This window comes from Salvia hispanica, chromosome 4 (genome assembly GCF_023119035.1).
Source record: "Salvia hispanica cultivar TCC Black 2014 chromosome 4, UniMelb_Shisp_WGS_1.0, whole genome shotgun sequence".
Classification (NCBI taxonomy): Eukaryota; Viridiplantae; Streptophyta; class Magnoliopsida; order Lamiales; family Lamiaceae; genus Salvia; species Salvia hispanica.
In genome coordinates, this window is record NC_062968.1 from 37,106,295 (window position 1) to 37,124,513 (window position 18,219).

Genomic DNA, 18,219 nt, shown 5'->3' on the forward strand with positions numbered 1-18,219 from the left:
TCTTTGGACGGCACGGGATTTTATGCAACTTTATTTTGTGTGTTAAGTGGAAAGAGTAAAGTAAGAGAGAGAGAATAAAGTAGAGATAGAGAGATTTCCATTTTAAGTAATGGATCATCTTAATTGGGACAAACCAAAAAGGAAAGTGGGTCATCTTCAATGGAACGGAGGGAGTATATGAATAAGAGTGAAAAACAAAAATCTAACGCCGAGAGAACTCGAACCTGCGCGAACGCTATGTCAAAAATGCATATTACCACTAGACTACTTGCAGTTTTGGGGGTACACTTGTACCCCTTGGGAGTCGCCAGATCTATTTTTTTATTTTTTTGATATAATTAAAAATATTAATTAAAATAGTTAATTTTGGTCAAAATCTGATTAGATGTCATTGTCCATTAGTTTTAGACGGTTCTGTTAAGTGAGGACTTTATTTGTGAGAGACCAAATAATCAAAAAGATAATGTTAAGGATCAAATTGATAAAACGGCCATATGTTAGGGACCATATTTGGCCTTTACTCTTTTTTGGATAATAGATATCAATAGTTTTTTTAGGATAAAATCATAAAAATATCAAGGATGCTAGTGCTTGGCTAAAAGAGTTGGTAGTGTATAAAAGATGCTAGTGCTCGGCTAAAAAAGGGTGATAAGTTTGTCCTCTATTTATCTCACTTTGAAAAGAGAGCATTCATTCAAGGATATATAGATATCTCTATAAACATAAAAATGATTTATATATATAAATCAAATTTTATTAAAATATTGGAAAACCATCAAATCGGAATTAGAATTGTCAAAACCCATAAAAAACAGCTATTTTTCCGGTTTAAAATCGGAACCATCAAAATGGTTCACAATCTGATTATAGTTCCAAGTTTTTTGGAATCAGAACTTCCAGTTCCTGAACCGTGGGTGCCTTTATTCATCACCCAATTAACCTATTTAACACAAATGCCTAATGATCCTCCCCCTCCCTACCCGTCGACCATATTAAGGAGCTAAGAATTTAAAAATAAATGGGTGAAATTACAATTTTTATTAAGAAATAACTTTTCTTACCAAGGGTTTCCCATAAGAGTATTTATAATTTGATTGACTTAATCAATATAAGATGAATAGTAAGTGAAGTATAAAAGCTCCATTTGTATTAAATTCAAAAGATAATAGATTATTAAAAATAGACAAGCAAATAAGTTGTGGACGTATTGTAAATTTTTTTATGGCAAATGAGTGTTGAGAGGTGGGAGTTTAGAAATAGAAAAAATTGCAACCTCAAACTCAATTTGTACATGCGTGACTAATATTGTACAAAATGTTGTATTAGTAGTATTACACATTGGTAATGATTATCAATTTATGTAGTAAATTTTTTTTTGGGCTTCTTCAGATTCGGACCTCTACATAATCAGCCCATTCATTTATTTGAGAAAGAAATGTACTACTACTATGCTTAATGAATATATAGCGGAAAAGGACATTGATATTATGAGATTCTAATGAGACGAGGTTACATTTTCAAAAAATGGAGATTGATCGGAAAATATATTCGATAGTTATGTAATTTCTTTTTTATTTTGAAATGTAAGGTTTCAAAATTGAATAATACTAGTATATCATATATAGTGTACTGCTACTATTTTTAAAAATAATTTTGCGTGTTACGTAATGTCAAATTTAAACACAAAATTTCGAATATTAACTGTGACACAAAATTGAATACTATATTCAGTTATTACTTACTTTTTGCTTGTGTGTCTTTTAAATATTCAGCATAATAAATGCTTTCTTTAGTTTTGTTTCTCCTCGTAACGTTGTATTTTATCACTTTGATGGACAGAAAAGAATGGCCGTTCATTTAATATAGTGTAAATGCACATAAACATTATAGCATCAACATTACTTATCGATTTAAAAAAAAGAGTGCTTTCGGGTGCTGGTATCCTTTTTAGTACTACCTAGTATTAATTAAGCTTATCGAGTAGCAATTCAATATACATATAACTATTGAACCACGGCTCATTAATAGCGAATAATTAATTAAGCTATGACATGATTGAACCAATAATGATTTGTAGAGCTAATGCGCTGTCTCATAAAATTAAATTTTTAACTTCACCACTTCTCAACTAATATTTTGGTGGTGATTAAATGATATTGCTAATGTGGTGGTGATTAAGTGATATTGTGACAATTAAATTAAACCGGTTAATAATTATTATGTTAAGGAGATAAAAATTATTACTCCTATATTAGAATTTATAGCTAGGAATGAAAATCAACAACCATGCAGAATAAGGAGATAATAGAAGTTATAAAAATCTTAATGAAGCAAATAATAATTAGTGATAAGTAACAAGTCTGGAAACATGCATGTTGTAAAGTAAGGTGAAGAAACCTAGAAAATCTAATTCCCTGCGAGCCAACTCTCCTACAAGAACCTTAATTTGTTAGGGGTTCCTAGAAAATTAGGGATTACAGTGATAATCTCAAAGTTTGAAGTAGCACTAGTTAATGATCATATGAACATATAATTAAGTTGATCAAGGAAGAGCACCCCAATTATATGGAGTCATTATCATTGGACTATAGTCTTCAACGTTCAGCACATAGTTGCATTCTCCCATCTGATTGTTGCCTTCCCCTCTCCCCTTCCCCGAGCTCGTGCTTTCCACCGTCTCCTCTCCTGAAACCTCCGTGCACCCTGCCGAAGCTTGCTTCTTCGCCACCTGATCCTTTAGTATCGCCCTCAATGCCAAAACCTAGATTTTTCAAAAAAACAAAAAAAAAAAATCATTTCCTTTTTTTTGTGAGTTAAGTAGCTAGAGTACAAAATAACTTTATGCATATATGGAAACACAAAGCCACAAAAAAAAGTTGTTTCCAGCAGTTTTTTAGTTTCTCTTTGCATGAAAATGACATTTGAAATTGCATTCTGAGAAAAAACAAAATAAAGAAGGTACCTCTTGCTGGAGCTTGTGCTTATCTCTGGAGACGGCGTCGAACTCCTGCTTGAGGGCGTCGTACAAGCGCTCGAGCTGCTTGCCCTTCCACCTCGCCCTCCGGTTTTGGAACCAGACGGCGATCTGGCGGGGCTGAAGCCCTAGCTCCTTGGCCAGCTTCATTTTTCGGTCCGGGTCCAGCTTGATCTCCTCTTGGAAGCTGTTCTCCAGAGACTCAAGCTGCTCCGTGCTCAGTCGCTTCTTCTTGGGATCATGTCCCATTCCGTAATTCATGTTAATGCTGCTGCTGCTGCTGCTCTTGTCCATTATGGCCGGAAGCAACGCGGACGCCTGCTTCATCTCCATCCCTGACGAAATCATAGTCGTTTTTACGGCCAGTTTGGCAGGAAAGATAAATAAATAAAAACACACATTTTAGGTCATAAAACTCGGAGTTAATGGTTAATGAGACAAAAGAAGAGGTTATCTTGCCTGGGAAGTGATCGTAGTTGTAGTTGTAGAGAAAGCTGAAAGAGTTATCGGCGGGTCGAGAAACGAAAGGGACGCGGAGGTTGCCATTCCAATCCATGGTTTGTTTTGTTTAATAGTAAGAGAGAAGAATGTAATGTAGTGTAGTGTATATAAGATGATGATGATGATGAGGTGATGTGAGGGATTAGTGAATCAAATGGACCACTCTCTGTGTGCAGAGGTAGTAGACAGAGGGAGGGGTTTTTATTTTTTGAGTTCCCTTTTGGTGAAACAAAGTGAATATGAGAAAGGGAGTGTGGATCTCTTTTGGAAGCTTTACTCTTACAAGAATGTTGTCCACCACAAGAGGAAATTGGACAAAAGGCCTTTGGCTTTTGTAACAATCCATGCCTCTAACTTTGGATGCAACTCATAAATACTACTAACACCACAACAGTACCCACACTCACTGTGCTGTCTGTGTGTAAGAGAAAGATTAAAAATAGTAAAAGTAGGCTACTACTAATTAATTTACTGCAAAAATGCAAGTCTTCCTTATCAACAAACACATGGAGTAATACAATATTTGAAAAAAGAATGTATAAGCCAAACCAATACTAGTATTTAATAAGTATAGGCCGTGTAATAATGGTTAAGTAGTAAAAATTGAAAAATAGTGGAGAGGAGAAGAGGGGTCACGATCTGGTCCCCGTTAAACCCCTGCCCCATACAACTGACAATATGCATCCTCTTTCGCTCACGCCTTCTCCTTCATCACTCTATGTTTCCTTCCTCTCCGTACAGTTTACACCTTCTCCTCTCCATTAATTTTTTTTTATTTTTTTATTTTTAATTTCTCGATGATCCAGTTTCTTGTCCACTGGGTAATGTCTAAATGATGTTTTTTTGGATTGGAAAATATTGTTGTTGAGATTTAGGAGATCTAACTTTGGAGCATCCATTCATGCCTATTGTCGCAACTTTGGATACTCATTCTCCCTTTTTTGGACAAACAATTTTTTATTCATAGTTTCGATTCAAATTTAAGTCGCCTCACAAAAATAATATACTACTACACTCAGATTTTGTCATAGTATATCCGTATTCGGTTGGCATTAATTTCATAAAATAGATACTGAGAAAATAAAAATAATAAAATTGTTATTTGAGCGCCTACGATGAGCTACATATAAGTATCAAAGTTGGGTTTGACAATAAAGCGTTTTTACTCCATCCGTTATGTAGGGCTTCAAGATTTTATTTAATTATCCACTAAATTCTTTTTAATTAGCAACAGTTCTTGGATTCAAATACCATTTATTTGCAGTGTAATAGGAGTATATTTCATACATTAGGGTGGTGTGGTTATGGTTTATTACTCCATCCGTCCAGAATTAAATTTTACATATTTACTCACAGATTATAAAATATAAAGGTAAATAGAAAGGAAAAGATTAATGAAATGTTAGTCCTATTTTTATATGGATGGGGTTTATGATAAAATATGACTAAAACAAATTAGTAGAATGTTGATTTATATATTAAAAATAGTAAAAATGAAATTAGAATTTTAATGATAGACATCCCAAAATAGCAATATAAGATGTTTAACAATGAATGAAAGGAGTATATCACATCTAATTCTAAAATAATATTCATTCCATAAAAGAAAATCATAATTGCAATTGAGTGGCATATTTGATGTTGAACAGAAATAGTAGGAGTATTCCTATAACTTAGAGCGTTTCAAAAATATATATATGCCATAAACAACAACAAGAACAAGAAGATATATTGTATGATTGTTTGTTTTTTATATGGACCAATTCCTCTTGACCGGAACTGACGACCCTGGGACCTAAGAAAAGAAATTCTACTCCACTATATATATGGCGGAAAGACGGAAATAGTATACACAGCATAGCTAGATTGGATTGTGTAAAAGAATATTTGTTAATAACTAGTATTATTAAGGTAGTGGGGAGAGAAAGAGAGAGAGAGAGATGCATGCATGCCATTTCTTAATACTTTGTGTTGCTTTTTAGATGAGTAATTAAATGAGTTAAGTTTTGTATGAAGCTCCCTTCTCTTTCACACTGCAACTGCGCGCATTTAAGGATTTGGGTAGGAATAGGATCTATACAAAGATCCAAATTCAATGACTGTACCCTGCCCCCACTTCCTTCCAAATTTAACCCTTCCATTTTATGTTAATACAAAAACACTCTTTTTTATTAGGGATCCACGATGGGGCGCTATAAGGTCCGCACTATGATCCGCCACGTCAGCATTTTATCCTCCTACCCTTTCACCTGCAGTGGGGCGCTTTAAAGTCCGCCCTATAATTTTTATACTTCTATTTTGTATTTAATTTTACGTTTGCAAATATATAAAGCAAAATAAATAATAAAAAAAACCACAATTAAAAGGCAAATCCTATATTTACTTAATTAAAAAAAAAATTACAAAGTTGAAATAAAAAAACAAGTGCACTGTGAGGCTAGTCTAAAGCATTCCCAACTTGCGGCATATCCTTGAGGTATTCGACTTGAGTCGGGTTGTCCGTCTGCCTGAAGAGGCCATTGTGCGTGTCCAACAAAATCCTAAAGTAGGCGGAGGCCACCAACTCCGTGTAGGCATGTCCCGCAGCCGATGTCGGGGCCGCGGTTGCGGTCGGGGCCGGGGCCAGTGGCGTAGCCTGTGAGGACGTTGCCTTCGCATTGCCCTTACTCTTGGCAGCCATGACGCCAAAGGGACGCCAGGAGGACATCGGTGTGCCGGAACTCTCATCCTCGTACAGCGGATGGTTGAGGTCCATTGGAGTTGCGCAGCTGTCGTTGCTCGTATAATCACCGGCGTAGGTGTGCTTCGCCCTCTTCGCCGCAGCCTATAGGAGTAGAATCCCTCCTTGGAACTCCTGCTTCTCCTTCAAGAGGAGCCAGGGCTGGTAGTGTTTGAAATCGCCGTACAATGAAGTGTACGTCGCGATCGTCATATCGCGCACATCCGCCATACTCTCGCCGCTTCCCTGCTCCCTCTCGCACTTTTCGTACTCCGTCGAGAACAACTTGACCTGCTTCTTAATCTGATCCCAGTGCTTGTGGAGCTGCTCCCTGTGGCGCTTGTAGGCGGCCGGCGGCTTGCCCTCGTTGTATTTATCAACGATGCGCTCCCAGTACGCGATTTGCCTCTGGTTCTTGGAGAACACCTGGTCCTCGGAAATATCAATCCAACACCTCATCAAGACGATGGATTCATCCGGGTTGTAGTTCGTCCTCCTCGGGGCGAACTCTTCATTGTTCACCGGAAGCGGTAACTTCTGGGCTCTTGCCTTGGTTTGCTTCTTTTTGGTGGCGGAGCCCGAGGCGGCGGCGGAGGAGCGGCCGCGGGGTGGGGCGGGTGCGTGCGTGGGAGAAGGCTCCATGTCTGACAGCCCGTACGAATCCGTGCTGAAATCGGGATCGTACTAGATGTTGGAGTCGAAGGGCCGATATTCATCGGCTTCTGTACCCGGCCACCGTGCACCACCACCGAATATCGGACTATTCGGACTTGGGTAATCTCCTGGATTAATTCTATTTAGTGAAATAGAGAGAATGAGAAATAGAGAGAATTGAGAAAGTGGAAGAGTGAAACAGAATGAAAATGTGAGGCATATATATAGTGTTTGATGAATTAAAGAAAAAAAAACGCGTCGCATCGTCCGCGCTTTCTTCTGCGTCGCCCACAGTGGGACGGACGATACCGCAAACGATGGATGATAGAAGGCCTATCGTCCGCAGACGATCTATCGGGCGCGGACAATGGATAACCCATCATCCGCATAGCTACAGTGGCGGACGATTGTCCGCCCCATTGTGGATGCCCTTACCCATCCACGCATGACTTACAACTAACAATTTCAATTTTTAATACATAGTTAAAAAAAGAAGAAGACGCAAATCATTTTGGGTTAATATTTGTGTAAAATATGTCAAGTGATAATCTTTTCGTGTTTCTTTAGCTGGCTGCATGGATTTTTTCCTGAATGTCAATTACTACTATCAAATCTTTTGCGGTTTGATCATAATGTTTATCTGAACTCTCAGCAAGAGTATGATACTTGATGGGTAAATTTGATTTGGTACACAAGTATAATAGAAATGTATGAAATTCTCTTTTTACATGGAAACTAATCCGTTTTAAAATGACGCGGAATGACATAAGCTTTTCACATCAATTCACACAAAATACTGAAAAATCGATAATGATAAACGAATAGGAGAATTTTTTTTAGCTTGATAGATCTTAAGCTTCTATTGTCAGTGTATACGAAATTTTAAAGATTAAACCAAGCATCCCACCTGGAGAAAATACTTTGAAGAAAGTCCAAAGATAATGATAGTAACAACAACAATAATATATAGTCACCGCCTGGAAATTGGAATCCAATACCATTATATTCATCCACGTTTTCATAAACTTTTACTACTATGTATTACATACAAATATATTCAAACTATTCAGAATAAGTTATTATTATTTCATAAGCTTTCATCCATGTATATTATTTCTCGTCCAGAATTCTCTAAACTAAGATCATTTTTATTTTCCAGTTTTAAGGCACATTGTAATGATTGGAAAGAATTATTTGAAATATGTCCAACCCTTATTAGATAAAACGAGGGAGATGAATTTAATTTGATACGTTGTTGTAAAGAGAAAGTCCTGCCATACCTAATATAGATAAATCAATAAATCTTGGTGGCAATAATTCATTATAGTATTGAAGTGAAGTAAATAGCCTTAAGTTAAGGCAACTTCGATTTTGCAATTTGTAATTTCAAAATTCCTGTAATTAATTTATATAGTATTTGTTTATATGAATTAGTCTGCTACGTTATTGATTAGGAATGATAAAGAATATTCTATACTCACAACGAATTAGCACTCTCGTGATTGGAATAATATAACTTTGGAAGAATAAAATTATTAGATTAGCTGAAGTATATGCCCATATGCTTTTGGAAGGGATATGCACTACTTTATGTTCAATAATTTATTTCCTGAATCAGATAAATCAGCAGTATTCCATTTTATATAACCTAATAATTTTAAAATAAAGTAGTTTACAAAATATGAAAAAATGGCGAAATATATATTTTCGACTATTTTCTTAAAAGAAACTAAAACACACCCTAAAAGAAAGGAGACACGGTACATATATGATACTTTGTTAATGCTCATAAATTGCATAAGATCAAAATCAGTTTGAAATAAATCTTCTATATAGATATAAAGCTTAGACAACATGATGTTATATAAAAACAAAACATCAAGTTAGAAAAAGAATAGGAATGTGTAGTTTGGGGTGCGATATTTAATATTTATTCAGAGAAATAATAAAGTCTCAACTCCCAACGTCGAAAGAAATAATGGAAACTCAAACCCTAGAAAATGAACGTTACATTCATGAGTCATGATGAGACGCCGGCGATATGTGTAGGGCTACGTAAATGCACGGCCTTACAATCTCACTCTAACGGTTATCACATTTTTACAAATTCTTATCACCAAGTAACTTACGACAAATTTATTAAATTAGTAGTATAGTACTATGATTTTATTTTCATTTACCCACCAAAGAAAAATTAAAAGTGGATATAAGTGCAATCAAATTTATGTTAATGGGAGCATATTACTTGGTAGTAGCTTTTTAAAATCCTCATGGATTTTAGGGAATATAAATGTAACTTGTTTCATTTCAAATATGTGAAGAAAGAGAGATAAGTTAAATGTCTAGCGAATCACTTCATGTATCGTTAAATAATTTTAAGATGGAACCTCACTAGGATCTGAATTTTCTCTCTCTCATATATCCTTTCACTCACGAGGTTGTGAATTACAGATTCAATTACGACATACGTTTGCAGCGTCCATGTCAAGCTCAATTTTCTCCAAATTCAAAATTCATGGGACAGTTCAGAAAATTGTCAAAATTATGATTTAAGTATGGGTCTAATATCTTAGGACGGAGGGAGTATAAAAATTGAGATGCAATTACTTATGCTAGAAAATTCAAAAAATAGCAACAATTTAGGACGCAAAAGAAAGCGTTCCTAAATCTAAATTAAGAGCAAATTAACTTAATCTTTTATTTTTTCTTCAATTTGCGTCCTCTAATTTTAGTTGGGATACCAACAATAAAACACTTTTTGAAACGTTAATGCTGTATTTAGAAACACAAATTAACGTCTTTAATTGCATTTAAAAAATATTCTTAACAGTTTTTTGTTTTGTCGTACTGAGACTAGAATTTGACCAAATATCGTGGGTTTATTTGGCCAGTTGCCCTTTTTTAGAGTAATATATTATTGTGTGTGCAAACGCAACGTACAATGATATTTGTAGATTATTTGTGTGTGTTTGTTCATATGAAATGAAATTCTTCAAAAACAATGGTCACGTATAGTTTCAACTTTCAAATAAAGTTAATTTTGAAGATAAATCCATAGACTTGATTCCATATCACAACGAAACAAGTATAGAGTATTTACGACCTTTAAAGGATTTGAAACGCAATAACGGCCTCCTTAGTTTATTATTTGCCCTCTTAGCATATAGTTTAGGGTATAGTTTGAACTTTGGTTCGGTTATTACTTTTTATCACAAGTTTCTATCACGTGGAAAATCATAAATCTAAAGAATTAATTGTTAGAAATAACATGAGTCCTACTTATGTTTTGTTTTACTCCACCCGAAAGAGAAGTCTGCTTCATGTTGTTCCATACTATCGATAAAGAAACAATATGCTTTTTATCTAAATTTGTCTACAATTAAAGCATTCTAAACTATTTCTCCACCATGCTTACAGTACAGACGCTAAAAAAAAATCGGACAAGGATATTTTCTAATACAATTAAGGATATTAATTTGTGTTTCTAAATATACCCTAATGCTTCAAAAAAATATCCTTATCGTTTGTGTCCCAACTAAAATTAGAGGACGCAAATTGAAGCGTCCTGAAAAAACAAAAAAATTGTTAATTTATCCTTAAATTAGAAACCCTTTCTTTTGCGTCCTAAATTATGATTATTTTTTAAAAATTTCCAACGTAATTTATTGCATCTCATGCGTCCTTAGAAAATACTACTGGTAAGTTTTTTTTTAGTAACTGATAAATTGAAGGTGCTACGTACGAGTAAAAATTGGGATAATTAAGTACAGTATCCTAATTAAAAAATTGTGTGATTGTATTAGTATTTCCTCAAGTAAAAATTCTGAAACAGCCAAGTGGTAGTAACAATGTAACATCCGATGCAAGAGAATCCTAAATGAGTAAAAAGGGTTTACCGTTGAGAAAGAGAGGGGGCGGCGCCGCCTTGGACGGAAACGGTGTTGGAGAATTGATCGCAGCACCTAATTCACCATAAATTGCCGCCGACATTACTCAATGTTACTACTCAACTACCAAACTCAATGTACGACCACCTCAACCTCTACTCCGACTCCAACATCAACTATACTGCATTCTCATCACGAGTTTTGTTAACTCCATCGATCATTCTCTTCAATTGTTATGAATTAATCTGCCGTTGCAAATTCAATAGGTTTTTAAGCCTTTTAGGGGAAATCGGTATGAAGAAAATAGATAATGGATTGAAAATGCAAAACTTCTGCAATTTTTTTTAGATTATTTAATTTTGATTCAATTATTTACCACAGGGATCTTAAATCAAACATCAAATTATAATGATCTTAAGAACAGTGTAATTAAAGAAAGAGAGAAATTATGATAGAAATTCGAAAAATTAAAATAGGTTGCATATTTTGCAATTTGGGTTAGGTATATTCATTACTACTACGATTTATCCGAATTTGGCTGGTGAGTTTCAACTTTCAAATCTAAGTAATTTCATTCATTTTGTTTGTTAAAAACGTAAATACTTGAATTTTAAATCAACGGATATATGCTTTTGAATTTTTAATTTATTTTAGAAGTACGTCCACCTCCAAAATGATTATTCAAATATTTTCAGCTCTTAACTCTTACATACTCACGACTGACGTCACAAAATCTCTCTCTCTCTCACACACACACATAGAGGCACAATATGCATAAATTGATAAGATTGTAGAAAAAAAAAATAATCTCTCATCCGTTCCATTTAAGATGACCTTTCCTTTTTGGTTTGCTCGATTCAAGTGAGAATATTCTGCATCTTTCTGCAATATATAGTCTCATTTTGACTTGATATAGGTTTTAAGAAATTATTTGACTTTGTGAAGAAAAATAAAAAAAATGAGTTAATGGAATGTGGACTCCACTTTTATATACTCCCTCCGTCCGCGAATAGAAGTCTTGTTTTTTCATTTTAGTCTGTCCGTAAATAGGAGTCATGGTTCACTTTTGCCGTAAAAAGTAATAGGGGTCACACCTTTCACTAACTCATTTAACTCATATTTCATTTAAAACTAATATATACAAGTAGGACCTCTATTCCACTAACTTTTTTCCACCCACTTTTCTTAACATTTCTTAAAACTCGTGTAGCCAAGAAATGCTACTCCCAATGGCGGACGGATGAAGTAAGAGTTAATGTCAGTGTAATAATTTGGTTGAATAGTGGGATACACTTAGAATGTAAAAAGGTAAAGAGGTAAATAGAATGTAATAATTTGGTTGAATAGTGGGATACACTTAGAATGTAAAAAGGTAAAGAGGTAAATAGGACTTCAAATCGCGGACATCCTAAAATGGCAAAATGAGACATTTTTACAATGCACACCCAATGGGACTCAACCCGCAATCTATTAAGGCCATGGGCGCTTCTTGTTTAATTATCAAAGTTATATTCACTTCGTTTTCTAAAAATAAAAACTTTAAAAATAATACAAGTTTTAATATAAAATTGAAAAAGTAAGAGAGATGTAGATAAAAAATAGATAAAGTAAGAGAGAATTAAAATAAGTAATGATATTAGTGTTAGTTAATTATTGGGTTAATTTTCTAAAATGAAGAGTTTCTTTATTTAGAAAACGGAAAGAAGAATTTCAGTTTTCAGAAAATAGAGATAGTAGTATTTTACTATGTAACTTTATTAGTTCAGTTTATATGAGAAATGTTTTACAGCGTTTGGAAATAAGTTGTGGCAAACTTTGCATTAATTGGATTTATAATATTATGCTTGAATCAATTATACTACTCCATTCTTTCCTGAATGTACGAACTAATTTCTTATAAGTCCGTCCTAGAAAATTAAGAGCTTTTTAGTTTTGGAATAGTTAAACAACATATTAACCTACACATCATTTTATTTACAACTTATATCATTACATTACACTACCAATAATGTGGAGCCCACTCTTGACTAACACTACCTTTTATATCTCTCTTACTTTACCAGTTATTCATTAAAATTCATGCCGAACTAAATGTTCATATTTTTCAAGGACGGAGTGAGTATTAATCAAGAATGAACTAAAATAGATCATTTTAGCTGCAAAAAGGTCCCTTCCTTTTCCTCACCTAATAGTGATTTCTCAACCATTAAGAAAACTTGACAAATACTAGCAAAATTCTAGAGGTTTAGATTTCGTTCTAATCTGCAGCAATTATTGCATTGAGTAAAGAGATAAGATACCAGAGTTGTGCCTGGAGAATCGTTTCCAGTTTTACACTCCCACTTGTTACCAATTTGTGCCGCATTTCATCCTAAATTAGCAACAAGGAAACCAAAAGGGCTTATTTCTCCGTTTGCCAGCACACGTATATGATCGACTATACGATGTGGCCATTGCAAAATTCAGCAACGAGTTAGTGGCAAATCGGAGGCGGTGGCATGTTTAATCTTCAAGTTCAATTATCTTTACCACTGATGCATCTCCAACCTTCTGGCAGACCACAACTCGATCGTGTGACTTGATCACTCCTGAGGCTTTTCCATGATCAAGAGCTACCTTGAGAACTGATTCATTAGTTGCGTTTGTAGACTCCGCCTGTAAACCAAGCAGTGATGAACACGACACTCAAAAACCCAGACCGTAAACACATTTTTAACGTAACTTGTGTGAACAAACATTGCAACCTGAGATTATGATTTTTTAAAATATTGCAGCACATGAAGAACTTACAGGATGGCGAGGATCGGCAAGCAGGGGGAAGAGCCCTCGTACTATAAGTGATTGCCTTGCCTGAACATAATTAAATAAATATATAAACAACCAAAAAAAAACATGTTTTTATATTTTTATGTTGTAAGATCAAACTGATACCTCAAATGCACCACTAAAATTCCACTTTAACTGATTCGTCTTGAGCCTGGGAATGACAACTGATAAAACAGGCATCGTTGGCCTATACTTTGCAATCAGCCTGCACTTAACAGGATAGTTATTGAAGTCAGAGATGAATCAGAATTATAAAAAAAATGATATACCATAGAAAAGGAACATTACTGATGGATTGATTACCTAGCAGCCTTTCCAGATGAGGTAAAACATATAATAACAGATGCCTTCACTTTAAGGGCAGCTCGAACCTAAACAGATTCCGAAATATTTTATCTATACCATGAACTCTTGAACATATACCAACAATAGAAGGCACTAAGTACACTATCTTCCTTTCGATTCTTATTGTTTTCTTTGCGGAAAACATACCGCTGAAGATGCAATAGATTCCAAGTGACTCATGGGCTCGCCAACATATTTTACAGTCCTCTTGAAGTATTGGTCTTGGTTGAAAACCTTCTCAGCCTGCGTGTCAATTTAAAAACTAAGAATACTTTTTAAATACCTACTAAAGCAAAAGCTTTAGATTGCATTATGATAAGCATTGACTGTCAAACTACTTGATGGTCAGGTGCATATCCTAGTCTTCTACAAGAAGGGCAGTCGAGTTAAGACGTGGGCTAGAAATAATTTCAAATACTCTATATACAATTTGTTTGTTGGGTATCAAACTTGTACCAATTATAAAGGAAATGTAACAAAGTTGTACGAAGAAAAAGCACCTACGCCAGCCAAATGAAACTTATAAATGCAAGAAAAATTTGAGGTATCAATACATTCAGATGCAAACGTGTACAAGTATCTTATGATAAGAACATCATGTACACATACCTCAGCACAAATTTTTCCCACCGTAGAAATTGTTTCAACCGGGTATAGTCCACGTAAGGTCTCAGCTCCAAGAAGAATTGCATCACACCCTGTAAAATAGTTACCGGGAATCAATCTCACCAGCTACCAGTAAGCTGCAACCTATTAACATATATCAGTATCTGGACAATAAATATAAATAGAATGGTAAGATAAGAGATTATTAAGACAACATATTCCCAGCAAGAAAAAAGGAAAATTTAACAATTTCTTCAAGAAATATCAAAAGGTAGATAAAAAGATTTCTTCAAAGATATTAGTAAGAAAGTATAAAGAGAAAATAAGAAGAATTCTTCTGAGATTTCAGCAGAGTGCCACACCATCCAAAACAGCATTTGCAACATCAGTTGCCTCAGCACGGGTAGGCCTAAGATTGTCGGTCATGCTATCAACTACACGAGTTACGACTGCCGGCTTTCCAGCCATGTTACACTTGTAAACAGCAGATTTCTGAAACAAGAACACCTGCAAGTACAGAAGAAAGCTCACTAAGAAAAATAAAGCAGGCAAGTAAAATAGCACCAAATTAATGCTAATCTGCCTACAGTAAAGATGCATCATTCTGAGTTTTCTGTGTTATTTAAGTAAAGCCTGGACAACCTCAGAAATATACTCTAGGAGAGATTCTTATTCCAAGAATAACCCAAGGAAATAATTGGAATGTGGGATATGAGATAAAACTGAAAGATAGGTAAACATGCAAGGTATTTACACATCATGGCAGATTTACGGTAAAAAAAAATGAAGCCTATTGGTTATTGTAGTATAAATGTATCACGCCCCTTAAACAATGGGGCTAGAGAATGCATATTTATAGTTGTTGACTGCTCAATTACTGTATATTGTCGTTGGTGGGGATAGACTGTGGCTCTTTATAGCTTTTATTCATAAATGTGTTGTTAAATTCACACTAAGATGTAGTCTGCACGAGCCAATTCAGGGATTATATCTAGGCAATTATATACAAAAATCATAAAATCCAAAAGAAAGACTATGTGTTGAACCTGGAAGATATTCATAGCTTAGAAATAATAACAACTAACCTTTTCAGGTGGAAGATCTACACCAAGATTTCCACGCGAAAGAATGATGCCATCAGCTTCCTTTAAAATCTCATCAAAATGGGTTAAACCCTGCAAAGTGAGGGAGATGCTGAAGTAAACTGTTTGACTCCCCTTAACTACAACATATCTCATTTTCTGGTACTCACACAAACTCTAACAACTACACGGAATGAAATAGATATAGCTTATGAAATCACCTCTACATTCTCAATCTTAGCAAAAATTTGTGTCTGACTTAGATCAGCATGCTTGGAGAGAAAATTACGTGCCTGCATTACAAGAAGGCATCATCAGTAAGTTGGTGGGTCATATAATGCACATTAACCTGTTAAAACATTTCTTTTCATTTTCAAAGTTACCTCACGAACATCCTCTGCATGGCGGGTGTAAGATAATGATAGAAAATCAATTTTGTTTTGAACACCCCAAGTGCTGATAATCTGAAGTAAAAGAGCAATATTACTAGAAGCACAAGACAAATTATTTAAAAAAACCTTTTATGAAAGCACCAGATAAAGAAACCACAAAACATACATCGCCCTTTTGTCCTACACAAACCTGTTTGTCCTTATCAGACAGAGTAGGGAGTTCGATACGGATTTGAGAAGCGTGCAATGTAAATAACGATCCAGCCAATGTTGCAGCATTCTTGACTACGCAAACCACATCATTGCCTTTTACTTTATTTACCTGCGCAGCAAAACCACCAATATCTAGCAATGCAAAGCCGCAAACAAATGACAGAGAGATACTTAAAGAAGGGAGAAGAAAATCACCCACAAGCAGGACAAAAAGCCTCAGAAGAATAATGGGGAAAAGGAGCCTCACTATGAATATTGTAAAATTTCAATAATTGAATTCCTGCTCTAGACATACCTCAAGCCACACTGAAGTGGTTTCACTTCCTGTAAATAAGTATTGGCCAATAAAAATGGTGTCGCCCTTCTTCACAGCCTGCGAGTATCCAAGATATATTACAAAGTACAGATAAGGTAGACTAGTTTATAAAGAATGCAAGCATTAAACATGAGAAATGAATTTACTCATCACTGTGCTTTTTCATTGACATCCTGAAAGATGTTAGCAAGAGGAAATCATGCCCAGACGGTTGAAACAAGGTTGATAAATGTTTGCAAGTAATCCATATTCTTGGAATGAAACAACCAGCAAATGACATGCTTACTAGAATCCCAATACATAAAGCCACCAGGCAATGATAAAGAGGGCAGATGCTTAACCTTGGCGAGTCCAGCAAAGTTGATAGGCAAAATTCCATTCGAAGCTCCTTGACCTCTATCGGGTGTTAGAGTAACATTTTCATCAGCCTTAAGTGTTATAGCCTTTTCAGCTTTATTAACCACTTGTAACTCAGGTCCCACTGTGTCTAGCATAACCTGCAAAGAAAGAAACAAAGTAAAATCGACGCTCTGCACTAAGGCCATGTTTGGTTGACCGAAGTAATCTGATTCCTTAATTATTAAATTCATGTTTTTGTTTCGATTTTTAATAAAAGTAATATACATACAGCACAGAGCTTCTTAGTGCTCTTAATCGCAGTCTTCAAATTTTCCAGAGTTCCCTGATGATACTCGGCATCACCCAACGAAAAATCAAATCTCCCCACTGCCGAAACAGAGAGAGAATAGGAACATTATAAATCAGAAGAGTGGCCTCATAAAAAAAGGAAGTCGATCAAATTACCAGTCAATCCGGCTTTAAGACAATCAGAAATAAGATCGACGGATCGAGAGCGCGATCCCAACGTCCCGACGATCTTCGCCATTGCAGGGAAGAAACTCTGCGGCAAATCGATCATGCAAATATCAAAATCATGCATGCGCAGATCTATTACGAAATCCAGATTGTCCAACACATACTAACCGCTTTGGATGGCTCCAGAATGGTGGCCATGCGGATAGGCTCCTCGAGCAGCAGGTGATTCGAATGATGCATGATTTCCAAAAATGAATTTCTAATTGATTACAATGGAAGACGATGAAGAAATTTTTAAATCTGCGCAGAGAAACACATGCCAATTGCACTTAACTGCTCTTATACTAGTATAAATTTCCTATTTTAGTTGATACTTTTGTTTTAATTAGTAAATTCACTAACAAATCACCACGTAATGAATGATCCAATAATAAGTCGCGAGTAATAGTAGTAGAAATTTTAGATGCGCGAGCATATTCCTCTTTTGGTCCACTTAAACCTCAATTAAAATAAATACTTTCCCCTAATTACTTCAACTTAGTACTATTTTTGTTAATTAATGGTGGAATGTTGGGAAGTCTTGATGGCAAATACATCTGTAATCTGATGCCCTCAACATACAGTTAACAGTTTCATGAAAATACATTTTTCATATCTTCTTTTTGTTAATCCATGAGTAAGAAAGACTGCGAAAAAGAATTGGCAAAAGTGTAGTATGTGAAATCATACAAGTTCATTTAGATGGTCATTTCTCATTCATTTTGTGTTACCGTCAACTCTCAAGGGACCATTCTTCCCATCTACAGCTACAATTCTTCGTTCATTAAACACACTAAATATATTTCCTTAATTTTTGCTTGAATTCGAATCCTCATGAAAAGGGTTGTT

General features: G+C 35.2%; 2 protein-coding genes across 2 annotated transcripts; both read right to left on the reverse strand.

Annotated features, from left to right (window-relative positions):
* Nucleotides 1-2,302: 2,302 nt before the first annotated feature.
* On the reverse strand, nt 2,303-3,793 carry LOC125224188 (putative homeobox-leucine zipper protein ATHB-51). Its single transcript, XM_048127548.1, has 3 exons — nt 3,434-3,793; nt 2,963-3,309; nt 2,303-2,761 (listed from the first exon to the last, which is right to left on the reverse strand). The coding sequence occupies exons 1-3, from the start codon at nt 3,528-3,530 to the stop codon at nt 2,543-2,545; spliced, it is 663 nt and encodes a 220-aa protein (XP_047983505.1). The 5' UTR covers nt 3,531-3,793; the 3' UTR covers nt 2,303-2,542.
* Nucleotides 3,794-12,882: 9,089 nt separating this feature from the next.
* On the reverse strand, nt 12,883-17,632 carry LOC125223895 (pyruvate kinase 1, cytosolic-like). Its single transcript, XM_048127204.1, has 16 exons — nt 17,500-17,632; nt 17,320-17,416; nt 17,144-17,241; nt 16,857-17,012; nt 16,495-16,572; nt 16,177-16,308; nt 15,978-16,058; nt 15,816-15,887; nt 15,598-15,687; nt 14,875-15,019; nt 14,516-14,604; nt 14,054-14,149; nt 13,865-13,932; nt 13,667-13,766; nt 13,526-13,585; nt 12,883-13,390 (listed from the first exon to the last, which is right to left on the reverse strand). The coding sequence occupies exons 1-16, from the start codon at nt 17,569-17,571 to the stop codon at nt 13,238-13,240; spliced, it is 1,587 nt and encodes a 528-aa protein (XP_047983161.1). The 5' UTR covers nt 17,572-17,632; the 3' UTR covers nt 12,883-13,237.
* Nucleotides 17,633-18,219: the final 587 nt, after the last annotated feature.

What these genes read in the sequence shown, in the direction of transcription:
- LOC125224188 (XM_048127548.1), bottom strand. Translation starts at nt 3,530, where the DNA reads ATGGATTGGAATGGCAACCTCCGCGTCCCTTTCGTTTCTCGACCCGCC. An exon ending in CAACTACGATCACTTCCCAG is followed by an intron (nt 3,310 to 3,433) that starts GCAAGATAACCT and finishes TGATTTCGTCAG; the next exon opens with GGATGGAGATGAAGCAGGCG. An exon ending in AGCACAAGCTCCAGCAAGAG is followed by an intron (nt 2,762 to 2,962) that starts GTACCTTCTTTA and finishes TGAAAAATCTAG; the next exon opens with GTTTTGGCATTGAGGGCGAT.
- LOC125223895 (XM_048127204.1), bottom strand. Translation starts at nt 17,571, where the DNA reads ATGCATCATTCGAATCACCTGCTGCTCGAGGAGCCTATCCGCATGGCC. An exon ending in ATGCAGAGGATGTTCGTGAG is followed by an intron (nt 15,888 to 15,977) that starts GTAACTTTGAAA and finishes CTTGTAATGCAG; the next exon opens with GCACGTAATTTTCTCTCCAA. An exon ending in CTAAGATTGAGAATGTAGAG is followed by an intron (nt 15,688 to 15,815) that starts GTGATTTCATAA and finishes CTCACTTTGCAG; the next exon opens with GGTTTAACCCATTTTGATGA.